We start from the raw sequence: 16896 nt of genomic DNA, 5'->3' as shown, positions 1-16896 counted from the left end.
TGCCCCAATTTGGGGCCTGCACAGGCCTCTTCCTCAGGGTCTGCTTCTAGGGTGGACCTTGGGCCTACTTGCAGGCGTGTGCACCCCCAGAGGGGCATGTGAATGAGGTGGCTCCTGTGCACTCCAGCAGCCCCTCACCTGGCAGGATGTAGGAAGAGCAGGGAATAGGGTGCTGTGGTCTTCATATGTGCTCCTGTTGCAGGCTCTGCAGAAGTCAGGGCTCCCCAGCTGAGTGTCCACTGTGGGCTACACCGTCCCAGGTGCCGGGCAGTGAGCAGCTCATGGGGAATTCTGAGCACATACAAGGGACGTGCAAGAGGCAGTGATTGGAGGGAGTAGAAAGTGGGGCAGGAGGAGGGGAGTACCGTGCAGAAGGCTGGCGGGGGTCTCTTGGATAAGCTGCGATTTGATGGGAGGCTGCATGGGTGAGCGAAGGAGTTGCAAGCCTGGGAGAGGCACATTTGAGACAGAGGAAGCAGCAGCTGCGGGGCCCTGAGGGGGAGAACGCTGGACACTGGTGAGGGACAGCAAGGGGCTGTGTGCTGGGGATGCAGGCCCGCAGGAGGGGGCTGAGAGAAGGCATCAGAGAGACAGCAGGTCAGATAGGGCCCAGCCTGCAAGGGAATGGTGTGTGTGGGGCATGTGTGGGTTTTCTGGGCTGAATGGTGTTCCCTCCCAAGATTCCACTGTTAAAGCCCTATCCTCTAGGACCTCAGGGTGGGGCCTTACTTGGAATCAGGTTGTTGTAAATGTCATTAGTGAAGATGAGGTCATACTGGAGTAGAATGGGCCCTGAGTCTAAGATGACCAGCGTCCTTATGAAAAGGGGACGTGTGGATGCAGACAAGCACCTAGGGAGAACACGATGTGAAGATGAAGCCGGAGCTCAGGGATGCTCCTCCAGGCCGGGGGGTGCTGAAGATGGCCAGTAAACCACTGCAAGCTAGGGAAGGGTGCTGGAGCCCATTCCCCTCCAGCCCTCAGGAGGAGCCAAGCCTGCCCACACCTGCCTCTCAGACTTTCAGCTTCCAGAGCTGACAGACAGTGGGCTCCTGCTGTTGAAGCCACCAGAGCCACGGCACTTTGTTATGGCAGCCCCAGCAGACTAACAGGTATATTCTGAGCTGAAGCCATCATTCAACAGAAGAACAATGTGAACTGGTGTAAGTTTGAATACAATCCTGTAATTTGCTTTGTGGAGATTTACAATTCTGTGAGTTGTCAGAGCTGCACAAAAGACCAGAGAAAAAGATAGCAAGAGAGATGGATACCGAGAGAGGATTTTTTCTTCTTTGAAGTTGGGAGGGGGTGGCAGGCCTTGTTCCATCTCCCCTGTCCCAATCCAACTCCAGTGTGGCTAAAAGGGGCCAAGGTACAGCTTGGGCCATTGCTTCAGAGGGTGCAAGCTCCAAGCCTTTGCTGGTTCCATGTGGTATAGGCCCTGAGGGTGCACAGAAGACAAGAGTGGAACTTTAGGAACCTCTGCTTGGGTTTCAGAGGATGTATGGAAATGCTTGATGTCCAGGCAAAAGTCTGCTGCAGGGGCAGAGCTCTCATGGAGAACCTCTGCTAGGGGTGGTGTGGAAGGGAAAGGTGGGGTTGGAGCCCCCAGAGTCTCACTGGGGTACTGCCTGGTGGAGCTGTGAGAAAAGGGCCACCATCCTCCAGACCCCAGAAAGGTAGATACACCAACAGCTTGTACTGTGCTCCTGGAAAAGCCGCAAACACTCAATCCCATGCCGTGAAAGCAGCCACAGGGACTGTACCCTGCAGAGTCACAGGCGCAGAGCTGCTCGAGGCATTGGAAGCCCACCTCTTACATCAGTGTGACCTGGATGGGAGACATGGCATCAAAGAAGATTTTGGAGCTTTAAGATTTAATGACTGCCCAGCTGGATTTTGGACTTGCATGGGGCCTGTGGCCTCTTTGCTTTCACCAATTCCTTCCAGTTGGAATGGGAACATTTACCCAATGCTTGTACCCCTATGGTATCTTTGAAGTAACTAACTTGTTTTTGATTTTACAGGCTCATAGGTGGAAGGGACTTGCCTTGCCTCAAATGAGACTTTGGACTTTGACTTTTGAGTTAATGTTGGAATGAGTTAACTTTGGGGGATGATTGGGAAGGCATGGTTGGTTTTGAAATGTGAAAGGACATGAGATCTGGGAAGGACTAGAGGCAGAATAATGTGTTTTAGCTCTGTGACCCCACCCAAATCTCTTCTCTAAATGTAATCCCCATGTGTCCAGGGAGGAACCTAGTGTGAGGTGATTGGATCGTTGGGGTGGTTCCCCCAGGCTATTCTCGTGATAGCGAGTGAGTTCTCATGAGAGCTGGTGGTTTTAAAGTGTGGCACTTCCTCACTCTTGCTCTCTCCTGCCACCGTGTAAGATGTGCCTTGCTTCCCCTTCACCTTCCACCATAATTGTAAGTTTCCTGAGGTCTCCCCAGCCATGCAGAACTGTGAGTCAGTTAAACCTCCTTTCTTTATAAATTACCCAGTCTCAGATAGTATATTTATAGCAGTGTGAAAATGGACTAATACATCAGTTTCCTCATCTGCAAGATGAGGAGGGTGAAAGCACCTGCACCTCTAAGATGCCATGGTAAAGACCCAGTAAATTTGCTCATGAAAGTACTCAGGATGGTGTTGGTAGAGTAGCACCTGAGAACTGTTACTGTATCAAATATAATCACCTGCAGCAAGGATGCTGTGAATACACCTGGGGGCACGGAAAGAGCAGGTGGCAGCAAGGCGGGTGAGTTCAAAGCAGCCATTGCTTGGCCCAGAGCTTCATGAATCTCCCAACCCTCCATCCCCCTAGCATGACAACAACTGGTCTCAGAGCCTGGGACAAACTCAGGCTGCAGGTTCAGCTAAGGGATGTGGGGTGTCGGGTATTTTACCAGGCATGCTCGCTCCTTTACTTGTAAAATGTAGAAAGCCAGGGGTGGCCTTGGCAGGAGCAGTTTTAAGAAGCATTCATGAAAAATTAACAGCTGGTTTGGGCCTTAGAGAATCCTGCTCCAGAGTAAGCATGTCATTTAAATATGTGGAGGTAGATGCCCAAGACATACAAAACAGCTGCAAGAGCTGGAAGCAGTAACCTCTGGGGATCAGGAGTGTCGCTGGGGGGTGAAGGGGGAGCCCATGATTTTTGTTTTAATCTAGGAAGTCCTGTTTGAGCTTTAAACTATGCTGATACGCTGATTGTATAGTTTGATTATTAAATTTTAAGTTAAAAATCCAACTAAACAAAGAAAAGATCCTGCTCCAACCTCTTCCACAAAAGGGATAGCTGTGATTGTCTGTAATCTTGTCAGTACAGCGACCCTGCCTAAGGTGTCTGGACTCAGGGAGGGGAAGGAACACCAGCTCTTCCAGGCAAGGCCAGTTGCAGGTGCTGTTTTACTAGGAAGAAAGGGAAGAAGGTGTTTCCAATTTCTTTTTTTGAGATGGAATCATGCTCTGCCTCCCAGGCTAGAGTGCTGCGGCCTGATTTCAGCTCACTGCGACTCCAGCTCCTGCGTTCAAGCAGTTCTCCTGCTTCAGACTCCCAAGTAGCTGGGATTACAAGTGCCCACCACCATGCCTGGCTATTTGTTTTGTTTTGTATTTTTAGTAGAGACAGGGTTTCACCATGTTGCCCAGGCAGGTCTTGAACTCCTGACCTCAAGTGATCCTCCCACCTTGATCTCCTAAAGTGCTGGGTTTACGGGCGTGCGCCACTGCACCTGGTCTCCAATTTCTTTTCTGCCAAGCTTCAAGAAACCAGGTTTGAAGTGACTCTGTAACCCCTACCTCTGACCCCTGTCTCTGACCTTGCCCACCCTCCGCCAAACCCCCCTGACTCCGGCCTTTTTCTGGTTCACAGAGGTTACCTGGAAGTACTGGCAAATGACAGACGCTTAGATATTTCACCGTTTGGAAGCTACCTTGCATTTTCCCCCATTTAGAAAGCCACTCCTGTGATCTTGAATCACATTTTTCATGCGATAAGAAAAGTTAACTAAACAAAGGGACATGAGAGGCCTGGGAGCTGCACAGGAGGCCTCCAGCAGGCATCCTGCAGGGCTTCAGAGTAAACAGCATGGGTGGGTGGGGTGGGGTGGGGGGATCTTTTTTCTTTATTCTGAGCAGCTGATACCAATTATTGTCTATTAACCTATCTATCTACCTACCTACCTTCCTTTCTGTCCTTTATCAATCAGTCTCTATCTACCTATCTAGCATCTGTGAAAGGAAAATAAAACCTCCCCAAACTCATATGCCAAAGGAAAAAGCCAAGCCTGGAAACTGAGACACGCAAAACTGCCTCCCTCATAATTTGCCTGCAAAGAAATTCCTGTGGGCCCCAAGATCTTTACTCTAAAACAGTTCTGTTTAGTTTCACCCCGACAATGTCAATTAACAGCTTATCTTCACAAATGCAGGACAAAGACAGGACTAGGAGTCCCCCATCTGCTTACCTGGGACAAAGGCATACATGACTCTTTCAATTCTATGTTTACTTTATCTAAAAATGCACATTTGCAGAGCTGGAGGAGAACGTACAATTGACTATTTTTCTACCCACTCTTTTCACATATATAAAATGTAGATTCAGCGAAGGTCGATCAAAGGCTCAAAGGCTGGTCTCAGTGGTTGCAAAATGCCCCATTCACCTACCCCCAACCCCTGCTTTTTTCCCCTATTGCCCATTCTTTCGCCTTTAAATGCCTAAGTCCCAGACCGTCTTTGGAAAAAGTAGCCGCAGTTGGCTCTGTTGCTCGTGTCTCTTTTTCCTGGGCACATCTTTAACCTTGGCAAAATAAACCTCTAAATTAATTGAAAGCTGTCTCAGATACATTTTGGTTTACACATCTAGCCTCTCACTCGCTCATATATCTTGCCCATGTTTGCATAATCCTACTGTCTGTTCAGTTCTTTGCTCTGACACTCCCAGGAGTCAGGGACTGTAACTCCTGGCTCATTTGGTGCAGAGCTAACAGAAGCAGCATGCACAGAGGTGCTTATTAAACGCTTCTGGATGGTTTGGTGCAGAGCTAACAGAAGCAGCATGCACAGAGGTGCTTATTAAACGCTTCTGGATGGTCAGGAAGAACTGAGCCCAAAAGGTGAAACCACTGACATGCTTCAGAGGGCAAAGCCAAGGACCAGCAGGAGCCGGGCAGAGCGTCTGTCTCTCTCACGTTCCCAGGATGTGCATCCTCTGCCACCCCTCAGGATCTCCTTTTCTAGTCCAGCCACCCCTTCCCCAGCGCAGACCACCAGTGGAGTTTTGGAACTTCATCCATCTGGCTGAGCATAACTATTTGTGTATTAGTTTAAGCATGATTTTAAACTTCAGACTCAGTCAGGCTTGGCTGCAGCCACCTCCCGGGTTCCTGTCTGTGGGCACCCTTCTTCCCCTCTTTTCTTCTGCTCTGAAATGTTGAGTGTAAGTGAAGGAAAGTGAGAATCAGTGAGAAGCAGGAGGGGGAAGGCAGAAGGCTTGTCTGTGTGCCCCACAACACCTGCAGAGGAGGCAGACACTATATGGGTTAGTAGCTACAACACGGCCAGACACAGAAGGCACACCAGCAAACGGTCAGAGAGTGAGAGATGGAGTGGAATGGAGCAACCCCTGGAGAGGCAGACAGATGAATGGCTGGCCAAGGTCATGGACAGATGGATAAATGGTAAAAGCTGAATCTAACAGATGGAGAGTTGTTTTTCTGAGCAGAACTTACAAGAGTCTGCAAATTTCTGGCATCTATTGTCTCCATGCAAGAAGGTGCTTTCAGAGGTTAGAACAACATCAGAACTCAGGGCATTGGTCACTGGGACCAAATAGGACTTTATCAGTAGTTCAGAGGCCTCCACTGCACCCACCTGTTCTCTGTGTCCCTTCACAGGATGACACCCCGTGCTGGAAGCCACTTTTTCTGGGATGTTCTGCGCTGCTCTCCTGGCTGCCACCACCCGGGGCATTGTTGCCACCTGTCGTCGGGACCCCTCCTCCATCCACATCTTCAATGTTGCCGCCACTGTGCTGGCGGGCATTGCAATCCTTCCGCATTCTGTGGGAGGGAGAAGTCCGTTGAGGATTCTCACCAATACATTTCTAATACCCCTAAACACCCCACCATGGCCTTGCCTAAATCAGGATCGAAGACCATGCTCCAGGTGAGCAGCACATCTGGGATGCTGGTGGGGAGAGGGGCTGTTGTTCCCAAACCTCAGCATCTAATAAATAAACAGACTGCACCAGGAGGAATGGACTCAGTCTCAACCTTTCATAAGAACCCTTAGCACCAGGGCCTGATAAGGAGCTCTGTCTTCGGGCAAAACTTAGAATTCATTCCAACTGATCACTACACCCAGGTAAGACTTATTGAATGAGAAGTATGTGTTGGGGATGTTCTTCCGGTTCTTGCTAACAGATGTGGAACAGTTACTGCTAAAGACTCATAACCTTGGCAGCCCGGCAAGAGCTCAAGCAGATTCTCAGCTTGTGCAAATGTGGGGGAAGAGATTCTCATCCATATGAGATTTCCCATAGATTCATAATCTGAGACTGCTTGCTGAAACAAATGATCTGTTCCATGCCACTTGGGAGTAGCAGTTTTAATCATATGAGAAAATGGTAGTTGACAGTGAAATTTGAACCAGAGGTACAGAGCTCCCTGCATCCCACATGCCCTCCCCCAGCATCTGGATAGAGGCCTTTGTTGTAAAAACTTACCTTACCCACTTGGTCCAGAACCAGGTCCTAATTCTGTCCAAAGTGATGGGTCCACCCCAGACGTTCTTCAGCTGCCTGTGGGTCCCTAGGTAGGATGTGGTTAATGGGGAGACATACATAGGGTACCCCAAAGGCTGATCGCAGGAAGAGTTAATCAGATTCCGCAGGACCTGCTTATTGTTCTGGATGCTGCCACGCTCTGGATTGCGGTTACGAAGGAATATGAGCTCCTGCTGCTGCCCGGCCCAAAGTCCTCGGACACATTCTTTGTTAACCTGCAGGTCAGAGAGCGAACAGGAAGGAAGGCAGATGGCCTGTGTTTTCTAGTCTCTCTCTCTCTCTGTCTCTCTCTCTCTCTCTCTCTCTCTCTCTCTCTGTGTGTGTGTGTGTGTGTGTGCGTGTGTGTGTGTGTCAGAGTTTTGCTTTTGTTGCCCAGGCTGGAGAGCTATGGCATGATCTCAACTCACTGCAACCTCTGCCAGGTTCAAACAATTCTCCTGCCTCAGCCTCTGAGTAGCTGGGATTACAGGCATGCACCACCATGCCCAGCCAATTTTGCATTTTTAGTAGAGATGGGTTTCTCTATGTTGATCAGGCTGGTCTTGAACCCCTGACCTCAGATGATCCACCTGCTTCAGCCTCCCAAAGTGCTGAGATTAGCCTCCCAAAGTGCTCATGCCCAGCCCCAGTCTACTGGTTTTTAACTGTGGTGAGAGGACTCTGGGACTGAGTATCTGTGACTATAAAACGTTGGTGTAAAGCTCTTTTCACAGTCAAGCCAGAAGAGCCGTCCTGCAAAACAGATATGATGCCATCTTCATGGGGAAACTGAGAGAAAATGCAAAGAAAGTCATTTTTGTTTTCTCTCAGTGATTTGAAACTATATGAAAAGAGGAGCCATTGGGAGCAAAGCCTTTGGATCCAGAAGTGGGTTATGGGAGAAAGGTGTGGATTCTAGAGAATTAAAGTCTTTGCAAATAAGCGATATGCTGACTCTCACCTCCATGTGTGTCTAGTGGGTCTTCTTGGCAAAGTCTGTGCCTGTGTGCTGGCTCTGTGAGGTAGAGACTGATCCTGCCAGGGGAACATAGTGCCCAGCCTGGTACCAATGCCCTGCTCCATTTGCCAGCCAGCGCTCCTCCCAGACCATTCCTCTGGCACAGGGGCTGGCACAGGGACTCCTGTGTCAGTGCCCATCACCATTCTGTTTCTTCTCAGGTAGAGAGACGTGAGCTAATGGGAGACCCAGAGAATGCGGCTGCCATACCTTGATCACCTTGAAGCTCAGGAAGCTTCTGTGGAGCATGAGGACCTTGTACTCATCGGCGCCCTCATCTACCACATGCCGCAGGGTGAGGAGCTCCTCCTTGTTGGACAGCACTGCACCCCGCCAGGCCGGGTCACCCTCGTGGCAGATGACCACCTTCTTCTCAAAGGACTGGATGGCCTCGTAGAGGACCACTGGGTCTTCATACTCGTCGGGGCAAGTGAACTGGTCCTGGTGGGAAGAAGTGTGGGTGTGGACTGGGCAAGGACCAGAGGACCTCACCCCCAGGAAGCGTGCAGGTGGCAACTGGCCAGTGACCTCCAAAGCTAAGCCTTTTCCTCATCTACCTCTCTCCTGTCCTTTTTCCAAATCCTGAGCTTGGCACAGAGGACATGTCTTTATCTCATTGCCCTAAGCCATGGAATGTGCCTAGAATAGAGCTTCATGGCTTAGGTTACTCTGACTTTTAGATAGTTTTAGATACAGCTTGGGCATTTTTGCTACATCATTGACTCTGCACAATACCTGTCTTTCTTTCTAGTGGAATATCACCACCTCCTGGCAGCTCCTGAGGGCAAATCACCAGTGGCCAACATCAAGAACATCTAGACGGCCTCAATGCCTAGTTACCTAAGTAACAAACCCAATTACAGTGCTGTGCAGAGAAAAGAGACCATAGTTTTCAAAGGCCATTTTTTTCCCTAAAGTTTCAGGCTGATACTTTTTCCCCCCAAGATACAGGGTCTTGCTCTGTCACCCAGGTTGGAGCACAGTGGTCCAATAAGAGCTCAATACAGCCTCAAACTCCTGGGCTCAAGCAATCCTCCCACCTTAGCCTCCCGAGTAAGTGAGTGATACTTTTTTTAAAAAATAGATTTTTACCTGGTGAAGTTTCAGGGACATCCTGATAGCTGGAGCAACAACTTTATGCAGTAGGTCCATGTCAGCAAATACCCACTCATCACGTGCTGTTACTCTGAAGTCACCTTTGAAGAGGGCATGGAGGCCATATAGGAAAGAATCCAGGCTGCAAGACAAAGTCCTAACTGCTATTAATTCACACTGAATGAATGTTCAGAATCCCGTCATTGTGAGAAAGGTTTCAGCCTCCAATTCGCCCAAGAAGTATCTTAATATTTAGGCTGATCTAGCAAGAAAAGGAAGATAATGGGACTCACCCCAGTACACCAAATGCCTGCCCCTACAGCTCATGTTTGGGCTCTCATAAGTGCTACTGTTTATTGTCATGGCATGCGAGATGTCTTTAACCATTTTAAGAGCCACCGAAGTACTGGATCACTGAATGTGACACTAGAATTCCAGGTCAGAACTGGTCTTTTGTGTCCACTGAAAGTTAGAGTGCCAAAACACAGGTTCATCTACCCCAATCATCCCCCAGAGACTATCAGCTCTCCAGAGATGATGATGCTAACTGTGGAATAACACAGGGGTCTTTACTATTCTTCTTTGTATTTCTGTGTATCATTTTGGGACTATGTTATTTCTAAGGAAAGTTGGATTCAACCACAATATTAAGAGAGGAAATAAAAGTAAATGAAACATCAAATGGATCACTTTGGTTCTCAGAGAACATGGATTTTCCTTTTTTTTTTTTTTATTTGAGACGGAGTTTCGCTCTCGTTACCCAGGCTGGAGTGCAATGGCGCGATCTCGGCTCACCACAACCTCCGCCTCCTGGGTTCAGGCAATTCTCCCGCCTCAGCCTCCTGAGTAGCTGGGATTACAGGCACACGCCACCATGTCCAGCTAATTTTTCGTATTTTTAGTAGAGATGGGGTTTCAACATGTTAACCAGGATGGTCTTGATATCTTGGCCTTGTGATCCACCTGCCTTGGCCTCCCAAAGTGCTGGGATAAGAGGCAGAAAAGGCTTAAAATGAAAGATTAAGCAATTTCAGCAAAGTCTCAGGATACAAAGTCAATGTGCAAAAATCACAAGCATTCATATACACCAATAATAGACAGAGAGCCAAATCATGAGTGAACTCCCACTCACAATTGCTACAAAGAGAATAAAATACAGAAGAATACAACTTCAAGGGAGGTAAAGGACATCTTCAAGGAGAACTACAAACCACTGCTCAAGGAAATAAGAGAGTACACAAACAAATGGAAGAACATTCCATGCTCATGGATAGGAAAAGTCAATATCGTGAAAATGGCCATACTGCTCAAAGTAATTTACAGATTCAATGCTATCCCCACCAAGCTACTGTTGACTTTCTTCATAGAATTAGAAAAAAACTACTTTAAAGTTCATATGGAACCGAAAAAGAGCCTGTATAGCCAAGACAATCCTAAGCAAAAAGAACAAAGCTGGAGGCATCACTCTACCTGACTTCAAACTATGCTACAAGGCTACAGTAAACAAAACAGCATGGTACTGGTACCAAAACAGATATATAGACCAATGGAACAGAACAGAGGCCTCAGAAATCACACCACACATCTACAACCATCTGATCTTTGACAAACCTGACACAAACAAGCAATGGGGGAAGGATTCCCTATTTAATAAATGGTGTTGGGAAAACTGGCTAGCCATATGCAGAAAACTGAAACTGGGCTACTTCCTTACACCTTATACAAAAATTAACTCAAGATTAATTAAAGACTTAAATGTAAGACCTAAAACCTTAAAAACCCTAGAAGAAAACCTAGGCAATACCATTCAGGACACAGGCATGGGCAAAGACTTCATAACTAAAATATCAAAAGCAATGGCAACAAAAGCCAAAATTGACAGATAGAATCTAATTAAACAAAAGAGCTTCTGCACAGCAAAAGAAGCTATCATCAGAGTGAACAGGCAACCTATAGAATGGGAGAAAATTTTTGCAATCTATCCATCTAACAAAAGGCTAATATCTAGAATCTATAAGGAACTTAAATTTACAAGAAACCGCCCCCCCATCAAAAAGTGGGTGAAGGATATGAACAGACACTTCTCAAAGGAAGACATTTATGTGGCCAACAAACATGAAAAAAAGCTCTCATCACTGGTCATTAGAGAAATGCAAATCAAAATTACACTGAGATACCATCTCACACCAGTAGAATGGCGATTATTAAAAAGTCAGGAAACAACAGATGCTGGAGAGGATGTGGAGAAATAGGAACGCTTTTACACTGTTGGTGGGAATGTAAATTAGTTCAACCATTGTGGAAGACAGTGTGGCGATTCCTCAAGGATCTAGAACCAGAAATACCATTTGACCCAGCAATCCCATTACTGGGTATATACCCAAAGTATTATAAATCATTCTACTATGAAGACACATGCACACGTATGTTTACTGCAGCACTACTTACAACAGCAAAAACTTGAAAACAATCCAAATGCCCATCAGTGATAGAGTGGATAAAGAAAATGTGGCACATACACACCACGGAGTACTATGCAGCCAAAAAAATGGATGAGTTCATGTCCTTTGCAGGGACATGGATGAAGCTGGAAACCATCATTCTCAGCAAACTAACACAGGAACAGAAAACCAGACACTGCATGTTCTCACTCATAAGTGAGAGTTGATCAATGAGAACACATGGACACAGGGACAGGAATATCACACACCAGGGCCTGTCAGGAAGTGAGACATAGGAGAGGGATAGCATTACGAGAAATACCTAATGTAGATGACGAGCTGATGGGTGCTGCAAACCACCATGGCACGTGTATACCTAAGTAGCAAATCTGCATATTCTGCACATGTATCCCAGAACTTAAAGTACAATTTACCAAAAAAAGAATTCAATTTCATTGTCTTTCATAGTTGGCCAACACTCAATTATATAAAATTTATAGTTCTACACACACACATATACATATATATATATGTATATTTTAAAGGATCTTTCAAGATTATCCGGATGTTCACATTTCTAGGTTTTTCCTGCCTCTCTTCCATTTCCCACACGTCACTGAGCACTGCCAAGATGGAGAATAGTGGTATCATCCAAGGGAAATCTCCCAGAGCCTGCGGCCTTTAAATTTGGGATGAACCTGGGGTGTACCTTTGGGAAAGTGACTCATCCTGCATTCTGAGGAGAGGGAGAACAGTCTCTCCTTTCTTTCCTTTGTTTTCTTTCTATACATATTCTCTATCGCAGCTGCCTCTCACATCCCTGAGAGGTAGTTACGAGGCAGGTACAAGAACCAGCATCCCTGACAGGGCCGGCCTGGGACAGGATGAGCAGGGCATGTGTGTGAAGGGAGTCTCTGAGGACTGCTGCTCCTAAGGATTTAATGAGTTGGCTTAAAAACTTATGAATTGAAGCAGGGCTTCTGATTCAACACAGCGCTTTAGACCTGCACATCAGGGAAATAGTTCCACTGATTGCTATTTTAGCATTTCAATGTGAAATGTACCACTATCATTAATTTCTAGGACTCTCTTGAGAAGGAGGCCGCTGGGGCTTCACGGTGTCAGAGCAGACTGTGGGAAACGGGAGCAGCCAGGGGCTGGTCAGGTGGGGTTCGGAGTGCTGTGGCCTAGAGGGCCCTGGAACCTTCCAGAAAGGGATCCAAGAAGCTATCTAAAGCTTCCTGAGGCTGTGAGCTTTAGCAACTGCCTAGGTGGCACCAGGAGGGCTGTTTTACAACAGCAGAGGCAGGCTGCAAAGAGGCTGATGCCGAGAGGGGGGCTTCGAAACATGAGTAATAAGCACTACCTGGTCCCAGTGGAAAACATTTGGAAATGTTCTCAGCATCAGACAGGAGCTAAGTGCTAAAATGAGAGCTCGGACTCCTGAGAAATGGGTGGCATTTATTCAGGAAAGGATTCCGAGGGGAGTGATACTTGCTCAGAATGGCCTTGCATAAACAAGGGAAAAAGCTTTCTCCAGATGTAGAGATGGGGACAGTGGAGAAGGAAGATGAACACCCAGATACCCACAGCAACATCCGCAGACAAAAGAGAAGAGCCAGGAATTGCAGGCCTCAGCCTAGTGTTTGCCTAGCTGCATGTGCCTGGCAGCCGTCAACCCTCACTTACCAGCAGGAGGAAGGCAGCCTCCACAGGAGCCTCTCTAAGAGGCTTGAGTTCCATCCAAGGCCACCAACAATGGACATTTTCTCTGTCATTTCTATTTTCGGAGAAAATGACACATTGTGGTGCTTCATGCTTTTCTATTATTGAAATGGTTCTCAATGTAGAAAACAAAGTCTGAGTTAGAACTCCACCAGATTGGGGACATTTTCCCCAGCACCTTAGAGATCAAGGCATCCTAAAAGGAAGGTGTTTCATTACCTGGCTTTTTTCCCTGGAGTGAATGAAGATGGGGAAGGCGGTGAGCTGTGACAAGCCAAGCGCGGATGGGGGACAGCAGAGGTCTGCAGGACACCTGCAGCACATTTCTGTTTTGGAGCTTCACAGGGCTACATCTTTTTAAGGCTCTGTTGAGAAATGACAGGCTCCCACCCTCAGGCCAACAGCTGGAGCTGGGCTTTTATTACTGGGAAATAGTGTTGCATCTGAGTCATTCAAGGTTGGCCTTCCTGGGAACTAAAACAGCCCCCACTCCCACCCCTGCGGAGGGAGGATGTAAATGAAGCAGGTCATCCCATCATAGTCAGTCAGCTGGGAAGTCAATGGTGTGGGATTACATAGGGGCAGAGAGCGCGGGCAGGGCCCTGAAGAAAGCTGGCACATGTGTAAACATGTGTTAGGGGAGCATGTCCATACATTGAATACCAAAGACTATGGCACTGAGATAACCTGGCACCAACTTCCATGGCACCATGGATATGCTAAATACTGTAATAAATTAAAACAGCCCTAGAAAAATGTCACGCTTTCAGATGAGGAGCTAACACTTGAGTACATGTCCTTCTTAACTGGAGAAAGCTGGAGTATGTGACGTAGGATGTATCACTGCGTTACTCAGCACAGAATGACTCCATCGCTTGCTGTCCTTCTGATTCCTCACCCAGCTTCATCTGCCTATGAAATGACATAGCTGGCGGTGGTCCGTGTAGAGGGGAGGCTGGAGCCTCAGTGCGAAGCACAGTTGTTTACAGTCTTCCTGGAAGTAGCTGTTCTCTAGCTGGAGGCTGGGGCCATTTCCACCTTGCCCAGGACGGCCCCCACCACAAAGAACCATATAGCTCAAAATGTCTATTGTGCTATTGCTGAGAAACTCTGCTCTTTCAGAAAGACAGAATAGCACTGGAGGAGAAGGGCTTCATGTATTGGACAATGGGGTCCTTATCTTGAATCAAGTCTTAATGAACCTTAGGATTCAGAGAGAAACAGCTTTAATGTGGGGGTAGTTTCTGCAGGACTCACGGGATCCCCAGCATAAAGATTGATTGGTTAATTTTAGTTAATTTCCCAACAGGCCTGTACATACTATGTTGTATACAGATTAGCATCGTGAAGCGCCGTCTGCTGCTGTGCATTGCCATAATGAAATGCTTGTAGAACATATGTAAACAATTACGTGTGATTTGCAGGCTGGGTTTCCTGTGTTTACTGATTAGTAATAGAAATACTCAGAGAGTGTGTGTATGCCCATCTACCTAAGCCACTGTCCCAGGCTCGGACTGCATCTCCACCTTGGGGACTGCGGCAAGCTCTCTTCATGTGTGCCTTACTCCTCGCTGTGGAACCCCGTAACCACACGCTAGCTTCACAGTCAATCCCATGCTCCTGATCACACTCTCCTGCTGCAGTTCCCCAAACAAAAATAACGAAATATAACATGCCTGTAGTTTCAGCTATGCAGAAGGCTAATGTGGGGAGTTCAAGTAAGTTGTACTTTGTTGTACTAATGTTGTCCTTTGGCTTGGGCAACATAGAGATGCCCTGTTCTCTTGAAACACACACACACACACACACACACACACACACACACACACAGTCAAAAAACACCACAATGTTCTAGATGAGTAGCACCATCTCTGGGCAACTGAAAGTGAAACAGAAGGAGACACCTTACATTGATTTCTTTTTTATTTTTGTAGAGACGGAGTCTTGCTCTGTACCCCAGGCTTGAGTGCGGTGGTGCAATCTCAGCTCACTGCAACTTCTGACTCCCAGGTTCAAGCAATTCTCCTGGCTCAGCCTCTGAGTAGCTGGGATTACAGGCACATGCCCCATGCCCAGCTAATTTTTTGTATTTTAGTAGAGACAGGGTTTCACTATGTTGCCCAGGCTGGTCTTGAACTCCTGAGCTCAGGCAGTCTGCCCACCTCAGCCTCCCGAAGTGCTAGGATTACAGGCGTGAGCCACTGCACCTGGGGACACCCTACATTCGTATAGTGACTTGTGGGTTACTACGTGCTTTCCATTCCGTAGGTTCCTCTCATTCTCATGGACGCATGATGTAATTATTACAACGCTTTCATATGAGAAGAAATGGGCCAGAAAAAGTTGATAAATAATAAGATGAGTGGGAACAAATACTCAGTATTTTATGCCACGCTGAAGAAAACCAGGAGAAAACCCACAGCTGCCTCCAGACGTCTCTAGCGAACATGGGGTTGCTTTTAAAATGTGTGACTGGAGCCATCTTCTTAAAGGCCTACTCGGAGCTGTGTGAGAATGAATTGATCCCTTTAAAGGCTTCCATTGAGCCACAATACTGAAAATGCTGTGAGTATGGTTCTTGAACTCACCCCCATCTCACCCTTCTAGTCGGTGTATATACTCTGCACAGATCCTGAACTGAGAGTGTATTAATACTGCTTCCATGAACTCACCCCCATCTCACCCTTCTAGTCGGTGTATATACTCTGCACAGATCCTGAACTGAGAGTGTATTAATACTGCTTCCATGAACTCACCCCCATCTCACCCTTCTATTCGGTGTATATACTCTGCACAGATCCTGAACTGAGAGTGTATTAATACTGCTTCCATGAACTCACCCCCATCTCACCCTTCTAGTCGGTGTATATACTCTGCACAGATCCTGAACTGAGAGTGTATTAATACTGCTTCCATGAACTCACCCCCATCTCACCCTTCTAGTCGGTGTATATACTCTGCACAGATCCTTAACTGAGAGTGTATTAATACTGCTTTATCCAGGGTTACTCCACTAGCTCTAAAATCAAGACAACCCCTGGTTGGGATCCCAGCTCTCTCCTACCTGGTAAAGAACATTAGGAAAGAACATTCGGTTAAGAACATACGATGTCCCCCAAATAGCTCCAAGGTGCTTCACTTCCTCTAGAGTTCAGGTGCTGCGCTGAGAGGCAGCATATGGCCCCACAGGGTTGGAGGGAGGGGAGCCAGAAGTTCCAAACCTAAGCTTAAATCTTGGCTCTGATACTTGTCTCTTGCCCTCATTATCATCAATTTCTTTCCGTGTTCACTCATAAGATCAATTACTGCCAGGTGTATTTAGAGGTTTGGTAAGGGTCTTGCTAGGAATTTCTTTCCAGGGGGGACCCAGGACCCAAGTGGGGTCTGTGGACAATGAGTGTATGTTGGTGAGGGAGTGGAGGCAATTCCAAATACACCCCAGTGTTCAGTGTTCACCTTATCCTGTGGATCAAAGCCTGTGTCCTGAATGACACAGCAGTTGTGTCCAAGTAATCTGGGCATGGAGGGTGCAGTGGCAGCAGCTCCTATGGGAAAGGCACTGGGCTGGCAGGAAAGGGCAGGATGTCATCCCACGGGTGAAGCATCCCTGAGCTCAGGCCACACTGAGCATCAGAGCCATGACGCCTGCAGCAGGTGTCGTCAGCAGCTCTCAGCATCACAACCCAGCACAGGACAGGTCCACAAGGAAGTGTACGTAGGTGAGAAGGTGGATGCCCTGGAGCAGCTGGGCCACCTCAGGAAAATGTCCATGCAGAGCTGCGGGGAGTGTAGTGCATACCTGCAGAGCAGATGACGATGAACTGCTGGGAGATGTGGACAGTGGCACA

At 47.5% G+C, this 16896-nt stretch overlaps 1 protein-coding gene across 8 annotated transcripts in view; it reads right to left on the bottom strand.

The window, feature by feature from the left end:
• The window catches only part of PCNX2 (pecanex 2), a 309710-nt gene that overhangs the window by 8221 nt on the left and 284593 nt on the right, over nucleotides 1-16896 (bottom strand). For 4 of the 8 annotated variants that reach the window (XM_035280793.3, XM_035280799.3, XM_035280795.3 and 1 more), the window contains 4 exons: nucleotides 8880-9039; nucleotides 7998-8228; nucleotides 6731-7005; nucleotides 5878-6065 (listed from right to left, as the gene is read on the bottom strand). In XM_035280793.3, coding sequence (XP_035136684.3) covers nucleotides 5878-6065; nucleotides 6731-7005; nucleotides 7998-8228; nucleotides 8880-9039 — 854 coding nt within the window. The remainder of the gene's footprint in view (nucleotides 1-5877; nucleotides 6066-6730; nucleotides 7006-7997; nucleotides 8229-8879; nucleotides 9040-16896) is intronic. The other 4 variants (XM_035280794.3, XM_078357311.1, XM_035280796.3 and 1 more) reach the window with 1 other exon arrangement.

Source organism: Callithrix jacchus, chromosome 19 (assembly GCF_049354715.1).
Source record: "Callithrix jacchus isolate 240 chromosome 19, calJac240_pri, whole genome shotgun sequence".
Taxonomy (NCBI): domain Eukaryota; kingdom Metazoa; phylum Chordata; class Mammalia; order Primates; family Cebidae; genus Callithrix; species Callithrix jacchus.
The sequence above is the reverse complement of the archived record's forward strand: the minus strand, read 5'-3'. Positions and strand labels throughout refer to the sequence as shown.